The sequence below is a fragment of the Moschus berezovskii genome, chromosome 21 (genome assembly GCF_049115385.1).
Source record: "Moschus berezovskii isolate FMDL1 chromosome 21, NW_MosBer_1.0, whole genome shotgun sequence".
In the NCBI taxonomy this organism is placed as follows: domain Eukaryota; kingdom Metazoa; phylum Chordata; class Mammalia; order Artiodactyla; family Moschidae; genus Moschus; species Moschus berezovskii.
The window spans coordinates 64,349,934-64,372,720 of record NC_142480.1 but is presented as its reverse complement, the minus strand read 5'-3'; the positions used below and the strand labels follow the sequence as shown (position 1 = coordinate 64,372,720).

The following is a 22,787-nucleotide window of genomic DNA, read 5'->3' as shown; positions in this document are numbered from 1 at the left end:
ATGATGTTGAGCATCTTTTAGTATTACCAGTTGGCCATCTGTATGTCTTTGGAAAAATGTCTGTTCAGATCCTCCGCCCATTTTTTAATTAGCTTTTCATTTTTTGACTTGGGAGGATTCTTTGCTATAGAATTTATGTGAATTCGTTATATGTTTTGAATATCAACCTCTCATCAGATATGTGGCTTTCAAATATTTTCTCCCATTTTGTGGGTTATCTTTGCATTTTACTACTTGATTCCTTTGCTGTGTGGTTTATAGAAACTAAGTGTGTGTTGATGGATGAATGGATAAAGAAAATAACAAAAACACCAAACTCATGGATGCAGAAAACAGATTGGTGTTCATTAGAGATTGGAGGGGCGGGTGGAGGTGGAGGGCAAATGAGTGAAGGGGGTCTGAAGTTACAAACGGTCAGTTGTAAAATAAATGAGATGTGGAGCTGTACTGTACAGCAGAGGTCCCCAACGCCTGGGCCAGGAGCCCTTACTGTCATCAGTCCATGGTCTGTTAGGAACCAGGCTGCACTGCAGGAGATGAGCAGGGAAGCTTCCTCTGTCTTCCATCTGTATTTGCAGCCACTCTTCATTTCTCGCGTTGCCACTCATCTCTACCTCCTGTTAGATCACCTGCAGCTTTAGATTCTCACAGAGCAAACCCTACTGTGAATTGCTCATGCAAAGGATCTAGGTTGCACACTGCTTATGAGAATCTTATGCCTGACAATCTGAGGTGGAGCTGAGGCGGTGATGCCTCCAACTGGGGAGGGGCTGCAAATACAGATTATTATTAGCAGAGAGGTTTGACTGCACAGAGCCATAATTCAACTGCTTGCAGACTCATCAAAACCCAGCAGTGAGTGGCAAGTGACAATTAAGCTCCATCTGGTGGTAGACTTTCTAGTGATAAGTGAGCTGATGTACTTCAACTGTACAGCTGTATCTGGTGGCAGGATTTAAGTCAGAATCTGATACTTACTTTAGTCTGCACGTGGCCTGCCCGTTACTTTATTTACCACTTCTGTCTGTGCCCTCTTTCCTACTCTACACACTTGTCTTAGTCACAGTTTTGGTAAGCCCACAAGCTAACCCTAGCCAGCATGAGTGAAAAACAAACATTACTGGAGAGTTTCTTTGAAAAGACGGAAAGATTCAATGATGAGACAGCCGAAAACTCTAAGACTGTCAGCAAAAGAAAGCTGCATATAAAAGAAATACTGAGTTCCACTTAAAGTATGGGTTCATTGCATCAGGTGCTTCATATTCTGCAAGCTCACTTTGTATCATACGTGGACACTGGCTATCCAACGAAGCCGTGAAACTTTCGAAAATGCTTTGCCACTTGGAGACCAAGCACTCTGCATTAAAAGACAAGTCTTTGGAGTTTTCCAAAAGATAAAAGACATGAATATGAAAAACAGAAGCAATTATTGAAGGCCACCACATCATCAAATGTGTCTGCACTGAGAGCATCATTCTTAGTGGCTGACAACATCGTTAAAGCTAAGAAGCCCTTTCCTGTTGGTAAAGAGCTGATCCTGCCCGCTGCTTAAGCACATTGTCCTGAACTTTTAGGAGAGGCTTCAGTTCAAAAGGTGGCACGTGCTCCTCTTTTAACTAACACCATAACTAGATGAACTGATGAAACAGCAGCGGATCCTGAGGCACAATTATTGGGGAGGGTTAATGAGTCGCCGTGGCATGTAATCCATGTTGACAAGTCTACCAGCATTGACAAGAAGGCAACAAAGCCTGTCTTCATGAAATATTTTCAGGAGGGTGTGCATAACGTTGTTAGGTGCACTTTTGTTGCCAGCCAGCACCACAGCTGCAGAACTATTCCAGTCGTTGAGTGACTACTCATCGGGGAAACTGAATTGGTCATTTTGTGTCAGTATGTTCCCTGATGGAGCGGCTGCCGTGACTGGACGACTGTTTGGCTTCACTAATCAGGTCAAAGAGGTCGCCTCTGACTGTGAGTCTTCAGTGTCATCCATAGAGAAATGCAGGCTAGCTGAAAAATGCCACCTGAGCTTAACAGTGTTTTGTAGGATGTGATTAAAATTGTTAACCACATTAAAGTACATGCCCTTAACTCACGTCTGTTCACATAGCTGTATGAGGAGATGGATGCAGAGCTTATGTACAGATAGTTTTCTAAAGGTAGATCACTGGCCAGAGTTTTGGAGTTACGAGAGCTGCTCCAGAGATTTCTTTTAAAGAAGCAGTCACCACTGGCAACACATTTCAGTGGCACAGAATGGGTCGCAAACCTTGCTTACTTGTGTGACATATTCAACCTGCTCAGTGAACTCAATCTGTCACTTCAGGGAAAAGGACCAGTGTGTTCAAGCTGGTTGAAAAAGTGGCTGCATTCAAAGCCAAACTTGGATTACGGGTCAATGAGTGAATGTTGGGGTGTTTGAAATATTTCAAACATTAGCAGAGATTTTGAAAGAAACTGAGTCAGGGTCTTCTTTCTCCCAGCTGGTGCATGATCACCTGTGTCAGCTTTCAAAAGAGTCAGCATTACTTCCCAACCACAAAAGATCTCTGAACTGGGAAGGAATGGATCCGTGACCCATTTGTGAATAAGCCAGGTGAATCGACTTTGTGCAAGTAGAGGATCAACTGCTTGAGATCACAAATTACAGTGGCTTTAAAAGTACGTTTGAGAAAACTTCAGATCTCCATATGTTCTGGATTAAACTCAGGGCAGCATATCCTGAGATTGCCACAGAAGCACTAGAAAGCCTGCTTCCGTTTCCAGCATCGTCTCTTTGTGAAGCAGGGTTTTTCTGCAATGACAGCAACCACGATGAGATTATGGAGTAGACGGACATAAGCAGCACACTTCGGGCGTTTCTGTCTCCCATCACCCCCAGATGGGACCGTCTAGTTGCAAGAAACCAAGCTCAGGGCTCCCACTGATTCTGCATTATGGTGGGTTGTGTAATTATTTCATTATATATCATGTAATAATAAAAGAAATAAAGTGCACAGTAAATGAGCTTGAATCCTTCCAAAACCATCCCCCCACAGTCCCCAGTCTGTGGAAAAATTGTCTTCCATGAAACCAGTCCCTGGTGCCAAAATGGTTGTGGACTGCTGATGTACACCTTGGTTAATAGTCAGTACTATTGCCTTTGAAAGTCGCTAAGGGAGCATATCTTAAGTGTTCTCACCACACACAAACCTTTTTTGAAGATTTGGTGATGGATGTAAACTGGATATATCAGCGTGGTCATTTTGCAATATATAGATGAGAGTGTCATGTTGTACACCTGAAAGTAATATAATGTTATATATGAATTATACCTTGATTTAAAAAAAAGAATCTGGTAAACAGTGACTTCTATTTGTGCCTTTCTTAACTTGCCACCCCCTTGAAAATGGGGGAGGAGCATTGTTTTTTCTCCCATCATGTTCCTTCTCTTTTAGCCATTTTACACCATAAATAGAAGTGCAAAGGATGTAACAGAAAGGAGTCAGGGGACAGGGCTTGGGGTCCTTCCTGCCCTGTGTTGTCTTGTTTCCGGCTGGGGCACAGGAAACGCTGACAGATGTGCAGTGGGGATTACTGTGGAGACAGTCACATTTAACTTAACCCTTCCAGTGTCATTATGTCCTTGAACATGGAAGGAGAATGAGACTTAAGTGGTAGCTTGCCCTGTGGTAACCCTGATGTGGTGGAGACATGTGATTGTAGACCCCAGATTCCAGGCTCTTACCAGTATAGCACTTTGGGAGAAAAACACTTAAGTATTGCCTTAATCATACATTTTAAGTCTTTATAAGTTAATTATCAGGCTTTTTCTTTATGCTAAAAAAAAAACAAAACTAAATCACCTGACCTGTATCAGAGTTCTGCCAACAAGAATTTAATAGGTCAATTTACAAACATGAGACAAGGTCTAAGTGTTCTTAGTGTTTTAGCTGTAACCTGGAAACTTGTTAGAAATAAAAATTTGGGGGCCCCATCCCAGAACCACTGTATCTGAAACTCCCAGGCAGGCAGTCTGCTCTTATGTGCCTTGCAAGTGATTCTGAGGCAGCTAAAACTTGTTCTAAGGAAATAAGCAAAGGACAGCGTTCCCTGGGGCCTGGTAGCTGTCAGTATGTGCTCTCGGCCTGGAGGTGTAGGTAGAAGGAACAGTTCCTGAACCTGGAAAGAAGAGCCTGTCCCCACTCGCCCCCACCGCAGGTCTTCTGCAGCGTGTACGGATGTGGAGAAAGGGGAAGAGCAGAATCAGTAGGGCGAAGGGAAGGTGCCTAGCCCAGGACACGGGTTGGAACATACCCTTCCCTCTCCTTCTGTCTCTGGGGTAGGGAGGTGCTCTTGAAATTGGAGTTGACCAGCGGAGATGGCCCTGGCAGTGGACATGGATGATGGGAACTTCTGTCCTTTCATTTTCTGGGCCTTCTCAGTGCCTTCACCACCTTTTCAGCCTTTCCAAACCTTGGCACTGCCACCCAGGGTCTCCTCCCCCTCCCAACTTTCTGTAGAGTCTAACCATACCCAGACCCATTTTATTTTTTTGGACAAAGTAAATGTTGTATGAGTTTGAGGGAAGGGACTGGAATCTCAGAAGCAGCCTTTGTTTAGAGCGCCTCAGCTTCTACCTTAAGAATCACGGCATCCTTGTAAATGGAGAGAGAGAGAAAGTAACTGTCAGCCTTTGGTCAGACTTGGACCTGTTGTTGCGTTAGGCGTATTGTTGCCCCATATTGAGAGTGCAGTCACTTAGGAAACTATTAACTTCTCATAGAAAAGCAGGTTTTTTTTTTACTATATATATTGATCATGAAAGTATTTTCCTGTATTCCAAATTTAATGTAGAGGTTATATATAAAAACTTTCTAAAATAAGTGGTCATCGTTTTTTTATTACAAGACAAGGTGTAAACTACTAACAGCTTCTTTTTTGATAATTTTAAAATTAAGTTGTGGGAGAATGTTTTATAGTAAATAGATGCACTTAAAGGTGCTATTTCTTAGGAATTTTTCAAGAAAATATTAACCATCCTCAGTTTTAAATCCAGAAATATTTAAGATCAGAGTTCTAATATGTTTACATGCATGCGTGCTAAGTTGCTTCAGTCCTGTCTGACTCTTTGCGATCAAACCCATGTCTCTTGCGTCTCTTGCACTGTTGTTCAGTCTCTCAGTCCTACCCGACTCTTTGGGAACCCATGGACTGCAGCACGCCAGGCTTCCCTGTCCATCATCAGCTCCCAGAGCTTGCTCATACTAACATCCATTGAGTCGGTGATGCCATCCAGCCATCTGGTCCTCTGTTGTCCCTATCTCCTCCCGCCTTCAATCTTTCTTAGCATCAGCATCAGGGTCTTTTCTAATGAGTCAGCTCTTCTCATCGGATGGCCACAGTTTTGGAGCTTCAGCTTCAATATCAGTCTTTACAATGAATATTCAGGATTGATTTCCTTTAGGATTGACTGCTTTGATCTCCTTTCATTCCAAGGGACTCTCAAGAATGTTCTCCAACACCACAGTTCAAAAGCATCAGTTCTTCAAAGCTCAGCCTTCTTTATGGTCCAACTCTTATATCCATTTATGACTACTGGAAAAACCATAGCTTTGACTGTATAGACCTTTGTTAGCAAAATAATGTCTCTGCTTCTTAATACTCTGTCCAAGTTTGTCATAGCTTTTCTTCCAAGGAGCAAACATCTTTTAATTTCATGGCTGCAGTTGCCATCTGCAGTGATTTTGGAGCCCAAGAAAATAAAGCCTCACCGTTTCCATTGTTTCCCCATCTATTTCCCATGAAGTGATGGAATTGGATGCCATGATCTTAGTTTTTTGAATGCTGAGTTTTAAACCAGCTTTTTACTCTCCTCTTTCACTCTCATCAAGAGGCTTTTAGTTCTTCGCTTTCTGCTGTAAGGGTGGTGTCATCTGCATATCTGAGGTTATTGATATTTCTCCCGACAGTCTTGATTCCAGCTTGTGCTTCATCCAGCCTAGTGTTTCTCATGATGTACTCTGTGTATAAGTTAAATGAGCAGAGTGACAATATACAGCCTTGATGTACTCTTTTCCCAGGTTTGAACCAATCTATTGTCCCATGTTCAGTTCTAACTATTGCTTCTTGACCTGCATACAGATTTCTCAAGAGGCAGATAAGGTAGTCTGGTATTCCTATCTCTTTTAAGAATTTTCCACAGTTTGTTGTGATCCACACAATCAAAGGCTTTCTCTTGCATTGCCAGGCAGATTCTTCGCCACTAGTGCCACCTGAAAAGCCCAAAGTGTTAGTTGCTCAGTCTTGTCTGACTCTTTGCAACCCATGGACTATAACACACCAGTCTTCTCTGTCCATGGAATTCTCCAGACAAGAATACTGGAGTGGGTAGCTATTCCCTTGTCCCAGGTATCAGAACCAGGTCTCCTGCATTGCAGGCAGATTCTTTACTATCTGAGCCACCAAGGAAGCCCTAATATGTTTATGTTTATATTTTAGTATTGATATTAGTGAAGTCCTATGCATATTGTTGCTAAGGATCAGAAGGCTGATGTCTATAGTCAAGTTATTTTTTTAAATTTAGCTTTAATCTGAGCTCATTGTAAATTCACTTGAAGTTGTAAGAAATAATGAAGAGAGATCTTGTGTACCCTCCAGTGGTAGTGTCTTGCAAAACTGGTGCTGTACCACAACCAGGATTGATATTGATAAAACCAGTGTACTGCTCTTACTCAGACTCTCCTTTTACCTGTATTCATTTCTGTGTGTGTACATTTAGTTCAGTGCAGTCACATATATAGGTTATCATGTTCCCCATCAGCTGTTATCATAGGGCCTTTATAACCCTGCTCACTAAGTGGAAACGACCCTCCCTGACCTCTGGCAACCACTGATCTCTCCAGTGCTCTAGTTCTGGGCGTTTCAAGGTTGAACCGTACAGTAAGCCTTTTGACATGGGCTTTTTCCTCTCAGCATGATCCCCTTAAGGGTCATCCAAATCATTGCATGCATCTGTAGTTCTTTCCTTCTTATTACTGAAGAGTAATGGCAAGCCACTCCAGTACTCTTGCCTGGAAAATCCCATGGATGGAGGAGCCTGGTGGGCTGCAGTCCATGGGGTCGCTAGGGGTTGGACACGACTGAGCGACTTCACTTTCACTTTTTACTTTCACACACTGGAGAAGGAAATGGCAACCCACTCCAGTGTTCTTGCCTGGAGAATCCCAGGGACGGGCAAGCCTGGTGGGCTGCCGTCTATGGGGTCGCACAGAGTTGGACACGACTGAAGTGACTTAGCAGCAGCAGCAGCAACATGGATATACCATAGTTATTTGTTCATCCATTCATTGTTAACTGTTCATCATTCATAGTTAACTGTTCATTGAAGGGCATCTGATTGTCTCTGGTTTTATGCTGTGAATAAACCTACTGTGAACTTTCACATACAGGTATTTGTGTGACTATAGGCCTTTATTTTCCTGGAATCAGTGCCCAAGTGTGTAATTACTGGATCGTGGTAGTTGCATACTTAGTTTTTGTTTTGTTTTAAAGACTGTATATTTTTTAGAACAGTCCTAAGTTCACAGCAAGATTGGGGGAAAGATACAGGGATTTCCCATATATCTTCTGTCTGCACACATGTGTAGTCTCCCTCTTTATCAGTGTCCCTCACTGTCATTATATATGTATCTATCATATATCATTATCATGCATCATTATCACTATAGTCTCCCTCTTTACCAGCATCCCTCACTATCATTATGTATATCTATCATATATCATTATCACGCATCATTATCACTATAGTCTCCCTCGTTATCAGCATCCGTCACTATCATTATATATATCTATCATGTATCGTTATCATGCATCATTATCATTATAGTCTCCCTCGTTATCAGGGTCCCCAGATGGGGTACCAGAGTGGTGCCTATGTTACAGTTGATAAACCTACATTGATGCGTCATAATCCCCCAAATCCATAGTTCGCATTAGGGTTTCTTTTCAGCGTTGTGCCTCCTGTGGGTTTAGACGAATGCGTAGTCACATGTATCCATCATTGTAGTATCATTCAGAGTAGTTTCACTGCCCTTAAAGCCCTGTGCAGCACGTATTCTTTCCTTCCCTCATCCCTCGACTTCTGGCAACTGATCTTTTCACTGTCTCCATAGTCTTGCCTTCTCCAGGGTGTCATGTGATTGGAGCTTCCCTGGTGGCTCAGCTTGTAAAGAATCCGCCTGCTATTCAGGAGACCTGGGTTCAATCCCTCAGTTGGGAGAATCCCATGGACAGAGGAGCCTGGTGGGCTACAGTCCCTTGGTCGCAAAGAGTTGGACACGACTGAGTGACTAAGCACACACATGTAATTGGAATCATACACCCATGTGCCTTTTCAGATTGGTTTCTGTCACATAGTCATATGCTTTTTAAATTTCCTCCATGTTTTTTCATGGCTTGATAACTCTTTTTAGCATGAATAATATTCCATTGAGTGGATATACCACAGTTACAGATATTCATTTACCTAGTTAGGGATACCTTGATTGCTTTCAACGTTTGGTGATTATGCATGTGTAGGGTTTTGTCTGGGCATAAGTTTTCAGCTCCTCTGGGTAAACACCAAGGAGCACAATTGCTGGAATGATGTATTCTAAGAGTATGTTTAGTTTTTTAAGAAACTGCCAAACTTTCTTCCAGTGACTACCATTCTACATTCCTAGTACAACGTAGAATGGTCTACTTTCTCTGCGTGCTAGCCAGAATTTGGTGTCACTAATTTATTTTAGTCATATTGATAGTGGTATTTACTGTGGTTTTAATTTATATTTCCCTAATGGCTACTGTGGTTGAACATCTTTTTGTGTAATGTTGAGTTTGAGAGTTCTTTATATATTCTAGATACTAGTGCATTGTTGGATACGTGGTTAGCAAATATTTTGTCTCAGTCTGTGCTTATCTTTTTCACTTTAAGTAGGGTCTTTCACAGAGCAAAAGTTTTTAATTTTGTTGAGGTTCAATTTATCACTTTTTACTTTGGGAGCCAAGTCTTAAGAGCTCTTTGCCTAGCTTTGGATCCCAAAGGTTTTCTTTTTGTCCTAAAAGGTTAATTTTAAGTATTAAGCCCATGATTCATCTTGAGTTAATTGTTGTGAATGGTTGAAATTATTTTAAATGAAGTTAAATCACTGTCTTAGTTACATATTTGTACTGCCTTTAAACTGTTCATGAGCTGATGTCAAAGTATGATCAGTAGATAGGCTTTTCACCCTGGGTTTGATGTAGCTACTAAAAGTAATTTAATGTAAGAGTCAATCAAATGGGAGTCCTAATTAATGTTTCAACCTTTGGTTGCTATTTTTTGAAAAAAGTAATTGTAGTTTATACTGGGAAGTGCAACATGTGCAACATATAGAAGTGATTCTGCGGATCAGTATTCTCTTTTACAGTATTACAGGAGTACATATAGAAACCATTAAAGATTAGGCTGTGGGAGTTACTCCTTTTACTTAGGAAGCTTATTAGAGAGCTTCTATTCAACCATTATCCTGAGGCTTTTGGAGCATCAGAGGAAATTTGAGGAGTACTAGCTCTGAAATTAGACTTTCTGGGTTCAAATACTGATTCTGCCACTTAACTGGCTCCATAATTTGATCTCTTTGTGCCTTAGTTTCCTTATTGTAAAACGGGTGTAGTACTTAAGTATCCACCTCTAACAGCTGTTGTGAAGCTATCACTCACTTGAAACAGTTTCTAATACATAGTGGGCACTCAATAAACTTTAGCAACCATTATCCCTAAATCGTTGATTTTGTGTGAGGATGGATGGGGTCCATCTTTTTTATTTGAAAATGGTGGGGACTGTCTTTTTTATATTAAGACTAACATGGTACTATTAAGATTTGACTGCAAAATTCAAATAGTTTATAGTCCTTAAACATTACAAGAGAGACTTTAAGCAAATTTTGTGCTTGTAATGGGCATGCCCTTAGCCCCCTAATGTGGGAGTTCACGCTCCTCTGCCAGGAGGTGTTTTCTGAAAAAACTCCAAAAAGCACCGCTCGTTCACTTGTCCTAATTAGATCCCTCCTAACATTTGTGTACTTTCCAGGCTAGGCAGATCTCTGTCATTTATCCAGGATAACTGGATCCACAGCCTGTCAGCATTCTAAGTGTCTTTTCCCAGACACTTTGCTTTATTGGAATCTCTTAGGAGCCTGGTGTTTGAGGGGTATGCCTCTCTCCAGACCAGTATGGTAATGCAGCTTACAGAAAACAAGTGTGGTTGTTTAACCCCCTAACTTGTGTTTTCAGGATTTGCCCTTCCTTGCAGTTAGTGGTGTAATTGCTTGAAATCAGCTGCAATCCTCAGTTCTCGGCGGTCTACCACAGACATTTGCCTCAGTGCAGTTTTGTCTGGCCAGTGTTAATGCCTTGAAAGACCCTGGGATTAGCAAGGTTCACGACAGAGTAGACACTGCCTCGCGCCTGTTGTCTTCAGTCATCCCGTTTCCCACCTGCCATTTGTGACCCCTACTTCATGCTTCTGTGATTCCTTCTGTCTGTAAAGCATGTTTTGACTCTGTGTACCTTCAAGTTTATAATTTTTCAATCTGATTTCTCACAACCACTCTTATCAAGATCCTGGGTCCCACCGTGATAGAAAACAGCCAGTTCTCCTCTCCACCCCTAACCTCTTGAAGTGTTTGTTTGTCTACCTAAATTTATTTTCATTTACATTTTAGTTTTGTGTGTTGAAATGATTGAATCATTTGCAATGGCCCTTTTTATAGGTTGAAAATAGTTGAAATAGCAGTTTTATTCTCACTTGTGGTAACATTTAAGAACTTAAGATGTATAGAAATATTATCACAGAATATTTTATATATAAAAATCTCAATAGTTTTGTTGGGAAGAAATGTTGTAACTAAACTAAAAAGTAAAATGAGCACAATGGAATTCATCTTTGAAGGCGAATGTGAAAACTAATTTCTGCTGTGTGACAGACAAAATATACCAGATAATTAATGAGATGATTTTATTCAAGCTGATGCAACAGGGAGAATGTTTATTAATGGGGAGCCTCTCAAAGAAGAAGAAAATAAAGAGTTTATAAAACTAGGAAGTCAGTAAGGAAAGGTGGAGGTGGGTCCTATCACCGGTGGTCAGCCCTTCCTTGGAACACAGAAGGTGCAGTGCTTCTTAACCATGACTGCTTTCTGGGAGCACAAGGCTCAGGTCAGTTTTAACGTTGCTGGACGGAACAGGATTACTGCTATTACCATGGTTATGTTTATAAACTGTGTGAGATACGCACCACAGAAGTTTCATTTATAACTTTAAAATTTATAGGATTCTTAATATTTCTGCACTGAAGGACTGGAACAGGGCAACTTTGCCTTTTAAGGGTGACCAGGAGTTGGAAGTCCTTTGAAACAGAGCAAGGGGAAGAACCCACTGCAGAGGGAGCGGGGAAGACCAGGGGCAGGCCAGCGGCCCCTAGTCAAAGTGGGAGCCAGTGAAGGTGACAGCGCTCCCTCTGAGGCCACTTCTGGTGAGGAGGGAAGGGGTGAAAGATGGGCATTTGTCAGTGGTCCAGGCTAAAGGAGAGAATTCTATGGATTTTGTTAAAGGATGCATTTTAAAAGGACAAAATCATGACCCATATAAAATGAATGTGGAACTAATTTATTTAACTAATTAAAGAACTAGCCAAATGTCACAACCATTTTAAAAGTTGATGAACTGTGAATTTATATAGAGAAGGAATATTGAAATGAGTTTACAGATGGACGCAAAACTGGATTTTCCCACTACAGGGAGGGTTTCCCTTTCATCAGACAATTATGGGCATATCCATAAGCCAGAATTATTTGCATTAGTTACCTACAATTTACCAAGGTGTAAAATAGTGTAAAGAATATGCCTGCCAATGCAGGAGACACAAATTGGATCCCAGGGTTGGCAAGAGACCCTGGAGAAGGAAATGGCAGCCCACTCCAATATTCTTGCCTGGGAGATCCCATGGACAGAGGAGCCTGGTGGGCTGCAGTCCATGGGGTCACAGAAGAGTCTGACATGGCTTAGCGACTAAACAACAACAACAAAACAGCTCAAAGACAGTGAAAAGACCAAGCTCCATCAGATCAGGTAATTCCCAGAGGCCCCATTATTCCATTGAAAGGCTATTCAGTAATCTCTCTTGGTCACACCACGGTCAAGTTTTTCCTAGCCATGCCTGCTCTATAGTAACTACATGCTTTCTCTAATATTCATCTGTCAGTTGTTTACCCATTTTTCTCCTTAAAAGCCATGTCTGATTTTTTCCTTTGTTTCTGGTCTCCATAAGGTCAAAGGAGCCTGAGACATCCAGGATATATAAATTTATAACCAACTACAAATACAAATTAGTTTGCTCATATTTGGATTGCTTTTGCTTAATATCCTGTCTTTTTCTTGGGATGGCATTTAAATTTTTTTAATTTAATGTTATGAAAATTAATATTGAGAGTCCCTTGGACATCAAGGCGATCAACCAGTTAATCCTAAAGGAAATCAACCCTGAATATTCATAGTAAGGACTGATGCTGAAGCTCCAGTACTTTGGCCACCTGATGAGAAGAGTCAACTCATTGGAAAAGACTGAGGGCAGGAGGAGAAGAAGGTGACTGAGGATGAGATGGTTGGATGGCATCACTGATTCAATGAATATGAGTTTAAGCAAGCTCTGGGAGATGGTGAAGGACAGGGAAGCTGGCATACTGCAGTCCTGGGGTCCCAAAGAGTCAGACATGACTTCGAGACTGAACAACAACAATGTTATAAATGATCACCAAGGTTTCTTTATGTTATATAATTTTAAGTTGGGAGTTAATCAGCATAACCATAATTATTTGGCCACATAGCATTCTAACGTTAGGTTTTCATCTGTAAATTGAAGGTGAAAGTTAATGAATTTGTGTTATGGGCCAAGTGGTTCTCAACCTAGACAATTTTGCCCCACCCCCAGTGCCTGCTGCTGCTGCTGCTGCTGCTAAGTCACTTCAGTCGTGTCCGACTCTGTGTGACCCCATAGACGGAAGCCCACCAGGCTGCCCCATCCCTGGGATTCTCCAGGCAAGAACACTGGAGTGGGTTGCCATTTCCTTCTCCAATGTGTAAAGTGAAAAGTGAAAGTGAAGTCGCTCAGTCGTGTCCAACCCTTAGCGACCCCTTGGACTGCAGCCTACCAGGCTCCTCCATCCATGGGATTTTCTAGGCAATAGTACTGGAGTGGCTTGCCATTGCCTTCTCCGCCGGTGCCTGCTACTGACATCTAATCAGTAGAGGCCAGAAATGCTGCTAAACTTTCTACAATGCATAAGAGAGCCCAGCAAAGCAGAATTACCTAGTTCCTACTGTTAATCATGCCAATGTTGAGAAACCCTAATAGCCCACTGAAGGTTAGAGGAAAGCTGAAGTTTTTGGTATTATAAAATTAAAAATAATTTTATGGTCTTAAATCTACATGAAAAACATACATTTTGTTTTTATACATTAAAAATAATGTTATTACCAATTTTCCATATTTAAAAATTACGCAGTCAGTATTACCTTTAACTTGAGAGGCTAAATAAATAGATGCTTTTCCATTAGAAGAAGAGGGTGAGACGAATTGAGAGAGTGGCATTGAAATACCTACGTTAACATCTGTGAAATAGATAGCTAGCAGGAAGTTGCTCTGTAATGCGGCCCAGAGGGGTGGCTGGGGTAGGAAGTTCAAGAGGGAGGGGATATTTGTATACTTACAGCTGATTGACATTGTTGTACAGCAGAACCCAACACAACTTTGTAAAGCAATTATCCTCCAATTAAAAAAGAAACAGGTGCCTTTCCTTTGTGATTTATATAACGCTTGCACTTTTAAAATTACTTTTCCTATTTTAGGTTTTACCAAAGAAACATCTTAGAGATTCATCGCATTTTCAAGATTAACATTTAAAATTTGGAGTTGTTGACCTTCTTATAAGAAAGATTTTGGCCATCAAAATGAAAACTTTCTCTGAAGTTTTAGAACAATTATACAAAAAGGTACTTCTTGGAGCCACACTTGAAAATGACAGCCATGATTACTTCTTTTATCTCTACCCAGCATTTTCAGATCAAGATTGTTCTACAGCCACCTCCTCAGACTGTTCAAACACCCTTGATGTTCAGGACAAGCAGGAGCCGTCCTCTCTCAGTTTGCCTACCTTTTCTGTAGCACCTGTGTGTTTGCAGAGACATTCTCAGATGAGCAGTATCCAAGAAATAATGCTCCTTCAGTTAACAGTGATCAAAGTGATGATAACCAGAATATTGTCTGTGGAAACTGAATTCCATGCAAAGGAGAAATACAGAGATATAATTAAAATTCTTTTAAAATCATCTGACATCGAATCTCAATTAGTAAGCCCATTTGCTTTTTGTGTTATTTTTTTTTTAAGATCTAGATTTTTTAAATAAAAGTTTTAAAACATTCAGCAACAGTAGGTAAATTTATTTGTTTTCCTGTAGACCTGTATGTTCCAAAACTCAGAAAAATTGTTATCTCACATGGCTGCAAAGTGCCTTGCACTAATTCTGTATTTCCAACTGAAGGAAAAGGTAAGATAAGTAATCAAATTATATTACTATTACTTTTATATTTTCTGTAAAGTTGATCTCTGGCATTCAGTTTTTTATCAATAAAATATTTGCTCACATAATGTGTAAATCCACAAAAGTGTAAGAATAGAATAATATGTTGGTGACTTATTTCAAGGATTAGAGTCTTAAATACGTTATAAATCATTACAGGTAAGATTCTCAACTCAAAAGATAGACTGCAAACCACAGAGCGTTCGGATTCTCAAAGGAGTATGTGGGCCTCCTCCCTCCCTTCCAAAAACATGGCTTAGGAGCCCCTGCTTGAGACTAAGACCATGTTCATGGGTTTAATATAAATTCTAAGAGTCCTCAGCATAATGAAAAAGTATGAACAAATTAATCATTTTTCTCTTATCTCTGAATTAGTTAATAAATATATCTAAACATTTACTGATTTCTCTTAGCTATAATTGCTTGTTCCTTTCTTAAAACAACATTCTTTCCTGAATAAAAAAAGGTGATATGTACAATGGAAGATTTGGAAAAAGGGAAAATGTATAAAGACCAAAATAAAAATTTCATATCATTCAAGCCACCAGAGATAATAATCACTGCTAATATTTCATGTTGCTTCTTGGTTTTTTATTTCTATGGCGTATTAAATTTCTTGACTTAAGGAATACTGGGATATTTAAGTCCTTGTTTTAGCAAATATTATACTTTTTTTTTGGAACGAAGTAAACAGTGTTGTATAGAATTGTGTATAATAGGTAATTTGTAATGGCAAAGAAAATGTATTACTACTTAAAAATTTTTTTCTCACTTACAGATAACATTGAGTAATTCCTGGATTTCTTTTTGCCAAAAAAATATTTCTGAATATTCTGAAAGTAATAAAGTAGTATACTGCCTCTGGATACTTACCTTTGTAATTAAAGAAATCTTTAAAGATACATCTTCACAAAAAACAGGTATGAACTGTGTTCCCCAATAAACAATTGTCATTGTCTTGTTCCCAGGGAGCATTATATTTTTATGAGTAAAACTTATTTTACGAACTCTGATTGTTTTGAAATATGAAAAACTAAAAACCATGCCCCATAGTCTTTGATTGAGGATACCTTTTTAAAAGGAAAAATGTAAAACTTCACTATTACTGGATTTCCCTGGTGGCTCAGACGGTAAAGCGTCTGCCTACAATGTGGGAGACCTGGGTTCAGTCCCTGAGTTGGGAAGATCCCCTGGAGAAAGAAAAGGCAACCCACTCCAGTATTCTCACCTGGAAAATCCCATGGACGGAGGAACCTGGTAAGCTACAGTCCATGGGGTCGCAAAGAGTCAGACAAGTCTGAGCAACTTCACTTTCTTTTCACTATTATTAAAAATTTAAATTAAAGCTTTTCATTTTTATATGTCCTTTGCATAGTCTGATGTTACTAATATTTGTAAAATGGGTATTAGCCATGATTATTAGCTGTTGGCATGTTTATCTTCATTTGTTTGTGTTAGAGGTAAATAATCCAATCCATTTTTTTCATCTTACAAAGTGATAATTTTAAAAATTGAATTGCAAAATTGTGTTTTAAGAAAACTTTGTTTTTCCTGTTGCTTATAATTACTATTTTTATAATTGCAGAAATTCTAAAACAGTTCCTGACTCCTTTTGACACTCTTTTTGAAGTCTTTTACAATTCCTTATTTTCTCAGCATTTTGAAAACCACCAAGATGCTTCTAAACTAATAAACAGTTTGATATGTTTCCTGGAATTGCTTGAACTTCTTATAGCCTCCAGAATCCACCTGAAGTTAAATTTCACTTGCCAGAGGATTTTATTTTTGAAACCTTCTTGTGTGTTTGATGTTATTACCTGGCCTGTTCAGGCTTTTGTCAAAAGGAAGTTGATCATCTTCATCAAAAAGTGCCTTCTGTGCAAAGTGGGTGAAGACCTTTGTCGGGGATCTGTCCCTGCCTTCATGCCACCAGATAATCCTTTGGGTGTGGACCTGTTGGCTTTGGCCAATGCTGTTCTGCAAGCTGTGGATTTGGGCTTGTTGAGGACGTTGTCTGTCCATGGAAAACGTTCCTGCTTTGGAGGTGGTGAAGTCCTACCTGGATATGAGCATGCCCCTGGTCCAGATCATGTGATTCTTAGAGCATTGAGCTTACTTATCATAAGATCCTTAGAAATCAAGTTTCAAAATTGTGCTTCAGCAAATGAGATGAAAGGTAACTTTCTGAATGCCTTTTGTATGTAAAGTAATGGATAATTATTTACTGAAGTAAAATTATTCATAATTATCAAAGCTCAGGATTGTAATTTCACTAACTTAAGTTGTTTCTTATTCTAGTTATAATTTATTAAATTTTCTTCCAATAAAGACAAAAAGCTAGAATTGTCTTTTAAAAAGTTTCATTTTTGTGTACTAAACTGAATTTGCATAGCATAGTTAATAACTGTAGTTAAAAGAAATAGATTGTTGAGTCTCTTCAAAGTAAGCAATGTTAGTCAATTCTTGTTCAGATATTTGTAGTATATTATTCATATTTTCCTTCACAAAATTGGTATGTCTACTAATACAGAGTTTTGATAATTAGGGGTTGATTTGGTGTAATCCTCGGAGAAGGCAATGGCAAGCCACTCCAGTACTCTTGCCTAGAAAATCCCATGGACGGAGGAGCCTGGTAGGCTGCAGTCCATGGGGTCACTAAGAGTCAGGCACGACTGAGTGACTTCACTTTTCACTTTCACACATTGGAGAAGGAAATGGCAACCCACTCCAGTGTTCTTGCCTGGAGAATCCCAGGGATGGGTGAGCCTAGTGGGCTGCCATCTATGGGGTCGCACAGAGTCAGACATGACTGAAGCGACTTAGCAGGAGCAGCAGCAGGGTGTAATCCTGTGCAGTTGTCATTTACAACACTAGATGGCGTTGGTTACATAAATCAAGAGTTTTAAATTGCAGTTAAAACGCCTCAAAACCTTTTTGACTTTTGTGCTTAATAGTAGTACTTTCTTTTAATGCTTTAAAAAAACTTTAAACAGAAACTTTTTCTGCTGGTATTTTGAAGGCAAATTATTTTTGTTTGGTTGTATTGTGGCCTCTAGTACAAACGCTGTGGCATGCAGTGAAGCAATTTCTGTTGTCTACTATTTATTCATTTATATGTTTTTAGCAACTTTTATTTCTCAGAGATACTAGCTGTTTGGCACTGTGGCAAATAGATGATCTGGCTATACCTTTTAACTGTATCCTACAAAATGGGTCTTTTTTTTTTTCTCTGAAGCTCAGTTTCCTAATATACAGAGTAGAGATAATCCCTAACTCAAACTTTTGAATGTTTGAATTATGATAATGCATTTTAAAGTACTCTAGATGTTACAAATGTATGTGAATAGGTAAGTTATTATAAATGCATTCATAAACTGTTGTTTTCTCTTTAAATTTTTCATTTTTTGAAGTTGATTACCAGAGGTTCATGTCTGAGTTACTGACCTTCTTAAAGCCTCACCTTCAGCCCTCTCTGCAATCACACAATCTCTGTGAGTGGTTGTCTAGGATCTTCATAGAACAAGACGATGACATGCTGGAGGCTGCCAAAGCATCGCTGGGCATCTACCTGAAGTTGACCAGGTTTGTATATTTTAAAGTAATTATACTAACTAACATGGCCAGGGAAGCAGAGAACATTTTTAATAATGTATTGGACATACAGTTTACTTTCCATCATTAGGGGAAAAAAATCCCTAACAATCTTGTGGTTTCCTTATAAGTTCCAATTCCTTTAACACTGCCCTACATGAAAATAGATTACATTTGAGTTCTCATTATGAAAACTTGGATGGCTAAGCAGATCTAGGGATTAGAACTAAACTGAGATTAGACAATATAGATTCTGGTTGAGTCTCCCTCTTTGCTTTACCTGTGTGATCAAGAATAAGTTAATACCATTGTCTGCTGCTGCTGCTAAGTCATTTCAGTCGTATCCGACTCTGTGTGACCCCATAGACGGAAGCCCATCAGGCTCCCCCATCCCTGGGATTCTCCAGGCAAGAACACTGGAGTGGGTTGCCATTTCCTTCAGTCATAATTTAATTGACGTTTGAAACTCTTCACCCTTAAGACTAACTTGTCTGTACTGAACTTCTATAAGGTGATTTTTGCCTTTGTAAAGCTGAATTCAAACTTGTAAGTAATCAAAGGAACTTGTAAATTTTCATTTTAATATACAGTTGAATTGGTACTGATATCACCTTGAGGCAGATATCTAAAACTGATTATGAAGTTATGTTACTGATGACATTTTATACTGATCCTATTTCTGTTTATTAAAAGAGCTGTACTTGGGTCATATCCTATGGCAAATATCTGTAATTGGTTATGAAGTTAATAACTGATGACCTTCCACAGTATTTCTGCTTCTGCTTTATTAAAACCGTAAAGTATTTGCTTTATTTCCATTTCTTTCTTGGCTTCAGAGAAAGGGATTTCTTACTAATGGTTGTTGGTGTAGTGTTGTGCTGCCAGTTCTTACTTGTATTATGACACTTCTGGCAATGACTGCTTTCAGACTATAAGTGTTTGGGGCCAATTTTCAAAAGGTTCTAATCAAGAACACAGAATGCATGCATGTGATTTGAATTAGGCTCAGAAACGGTCAAATGCAAATTCAGTCTGAATACACATGACTTGAAGAATATATAGTAATATTCAAAGCTGACTTCTTATACCTCAGGAAAGAGGAAGCTTCTGAATTAAATTCATTTTTCATGTGAATTTCTAATTTTCTTGAATTTCATGAGATCACAGAGGCCTGTGCTCATGTCATATGTATTTTTTTAATGTAACTGGTTAAGATTGGTTGTAAATGATAGAAATCAATACAAACTAGTCTAAGCCAAAAAAGGAATTTACTTCCTGGGAATTCCAAGGAGTCAAGTTGGCATCAGGTGTAACTGTGCATGACTTAAATCATGTCACTGATTATTTCTCTTTGTTTCTGTCTCATAACTTTGAATTCATTCTCAGGCAGGGCCACCAGCAGTGCCAGACTTACAGCAACCTTACAGTTAAGATCTTTAATGGTACCAGCAGAAATCCCAGAGGAGGTCTGATTAACCTGCATGGGCCACAGATTCATGTTGGAATCGTGGTGGCTGGGACCATGGGTACTCTGATTGGGTAACTGGGGTCACATGCCCACCACTTTTGAGACAAGTGTGGAAGGAAAGGAAGGAGGTTAATTCCCACCTTACCGTGTGGAATTAGTTACCTGTACGAATAAGAGACTCTGATGTCAATAGACAGGAAGACAGAGGACATTTGTTGGACAGATAAAAACTAGAACTACCAAAGTCAAAGGATATTATTTATTTTGTTGGATCAGGTTTGTATAGAGTTTGTAGAGAAAGAGATCGTTTTGAATTTTTTCTTTTGAAAATAATGCTTAGATTAAAAACTAATCTGGCAGAATTTATGGTATATGAATTATATCTGTCAAAACTTATAAAGAGTCATTAATCTGGAGTGTCTGTTATTTTCAGAGGATGTGAAGCTACTGAAAGCCTGACCCAAGAAAAAGAAATGTGGAACCATCACACACATGAAAATGGCTATAATCCACACTGTATTTTTTTATTTTTATTAAAAAATATAGGATTTGATTCTACCGTTCTTCTTGATTTTTTGATTTCATCAGAAACTTGTTTTCTTGAATATTTTGTTAGATACTTAAAATTATTGCAAAAAGACTGGGATAATTTTTTCACCATTTGCAACTATTTTGATGTAACTGAATCTAAAGATAACACACATATTTGTTGTTGTAGCTCCTCACTTGTCCAAGATAGAAACAGCAACCCAACAGAAGCTAGTCCTTTGGCTGTTCTTGGTAGTCACACAAATGTTCATTCTGGGGTCTCCTGGGCTTCGGCTTCTGCTTCTGAACCGCTGAACCATGGTGTAACGTTGAAGGCCCACACCAAGCTCCAGGTTAATTGTCTTTCTACCCCAGGAACTTCTCAAAGCCTGGTAGATTATGACAGCTCTGATGATTCTGAAGAAGGATCCACAAGCCTGTGTATAGTAAACAGTAGACTGACATCTTCACACCAAGAAGCAATGAAGAAAACTCAGGACACATTTGGAGCAAGTGGGGATAAAAAAGAACTTAGCCCAGAGTCTCAGTCAAGGCCTCCGATTACTGAAGAATCTAATACCCCGTTCTCTGTTTATTGTGACGTAGCCCCGAATAACACTGCTTCTGAAGTGGGAATATCTTACAGAACAGTAAAGTGCTTTGAAGAACTACAAGGTGCCATTTACCGTTTGCAGAAGAAAAATCTGTTCCCATATAATCCAACAGCACTTTTAAAGTTGTTAAAACATATTGAGACAATATATAATAAAAATATGACCCCTTCGTAAAACAGTGACATTTTATTTCCAGGAACTGTTTTTCCTTAATATAATTGTGCCTGAATGAGATAACAGTATTAAAAATAATAAATAAACCTCAAAAGAGTTTTCTAAACCATGCTTTTCTTTTGCCTTTTGGGAGCAGCCTAGTGACTGAAAAAGAAACATCAAATAGCAAGTCACTTGATACAGTTGTACATTTGAAATTTATGGTAGTTCAAACTTCCTCAAATTTGGGATAGTTAATTGTATTCATTTCTTATTGATACTGTAACAAATTCTCACAAACTTGGTGGCTTAAAAGAACAGAGATTTATTCTTTCTCAGTTCTCGAGGCTAGAAGTTCAAAATTAAGGTGTCCGCAGGACTGCACTTTCTCTTAAGGCTCTAGGGGAGAATCTTTCCCTGCCTCTTTGTGTCTTCTGGCCATTGCTGTCAATCCTGGATATTCCTTGACTTGTATCTACACCACTTCAATCTCTTTCTCTGTTCTCACATGACGTTTTCCCTGTGTGGCTGCTGCTGCTGCTAAGTCACTTCAGTCGTGTCCGACTCTGTGTGACCCCATAGACGGCAGCCCACCAGGCTCCCCCGTCCCTGGGATTCTCCAGGCAAGAACACTGGAGTGGGTTGCCATTTCCTTCTCCATCCCTGTGTGTCTATCTGTATCCAACTTCCCTCTTTTTAAGTATACCAGTCACTGGATCAGGGCCTGGTCTTATCCAATATGACCTCTTGTTGTCTGTTGTTTAGTCACTAAGTCATATATCATTCTTTGTGACCCTTGGACTATAGCCTTCCAGGCTCCTCTGTCCGTGGGGATTCTTTAGGCAAGAATCCTGGAGTGGGTTGCCATTTCCTCCTCCAGGGGATCTTCCCAACCCAGGGGTCAAAACTTAGCCTCCTGCATTGCCAGGTGGAGTCTTTATTGCTGAGCCACCAGGGAAGCCCCAGTATGAGCTCATCTTAGCTTAATTATATAAGCAGGGACCCTATCTGCAAATAAGTTTGTATTCACAGGTCTGGGTAGGCCTGAATTTTGGAAGGGACACTGTAAGCCAGTACCTTTATTATTTCCCTTTGAGGTGTTTACATGTAATGTGATATGTAAAAAAAACCTGAAATCTTAGTGGTTTTTTAAAGAGAAGTGATTGGCTTCATGTGTATATATACATAAGTGATCTATGAGAGCACAAGTATATTCTTAAGATTTTTTAAAGATACTTTAAAAATAAACTTTTTCCTGTTTAAAATTGTTGTGATGTGAATAATTCTGTCTTTTAGAGAGGGGGCAGCAAATCCAGTTTTCATGTCATTACAAGCATGCCTCATTGTGCTTCACTTTGTATTTTGCAGATGCTGCATTTTTTACAGGTTCAAAGTTTGTGGCAACCCTGTGTCATCCAAGTCTTTGGGTGCCATTTTTCCAAAAATATTTGCTCACTTGGTGACATTTTTATAATTGCAATATTTTGGTAATTGCAATATTTCACACTTTATTATATTTGTTACAAATATAAAACTTCTAACGGATGAGGAGTTGCTGCTTATGGATTGAGCAAAGAAAGTGGTGTTCTTGGATAAAATCTGCTCCCAGTGAAGATTCTCTTACGATTGTTGCAATGACAACAAAGGATTTAAAAATAGTTTATAAGCTTAGTTGATAAAGCAGTGGCTTTAACATCTTCAGCATCCCTGAAGGCTCAGATGATGGTTAGTATTTTTTTTAGAAGTAAATATTTCTTTATTACAGTATGGCAGGCATAATGCCATTGAACACT

At 39.4% G+C, this 22,787-nt stretch overlaps 1 protein-coding gene across 3 annotated transcripts in view; it reads left to right on the top strand.

The window, feature by feature from the left end:
• The window catches only part of LINS1 (lines homolog 1), a 31,778-nt gene extending 9,540 nt beyond the window's left edge, over positions 1 to 22,238 (top strand). For 2 of the 3 annotated variants that reach the window (XM_088829699.1, XM_088829698.1), the window contains exons 2-7: positions 14,114 to 14,409; positions 14,518 to 14,607; positions 15,419 to 15,560; positions 16,226 to 16,816; positions 18,051 to 18,222; positions 20,133 to 22,238. In XM_088829699.1, coding sequence (XP_088685825.1) covers positions 14,254 to 14,409; positions 14,518 to 14,607; positions 15,419 to 15,560; positions 16,226 to 16,816; positions 18,051 to 18,222; positions 20,133 to 21,015 — 2,034 coding nt within the window. In that variant the 5' untranslated portion in view covers positions 14,114 to 14,253 and the 3' untranslated portion in view covers positions 21,016 to 22,238. Of the gene's footprint in view, positions 1 to 437; positions 14,410 to 14,517; positions 14,608 to 15,418; positions 15,561 to 16,225; positions 16,817 to 18,050; positions 18,223 to 20,132 lie in introns of those variants that run through there. The other variant, XM_088829697.1, reaches the window with a different exon arrangement.
• Positions 22,239 to 22,787: the final 549 nt, after the last annotated feature.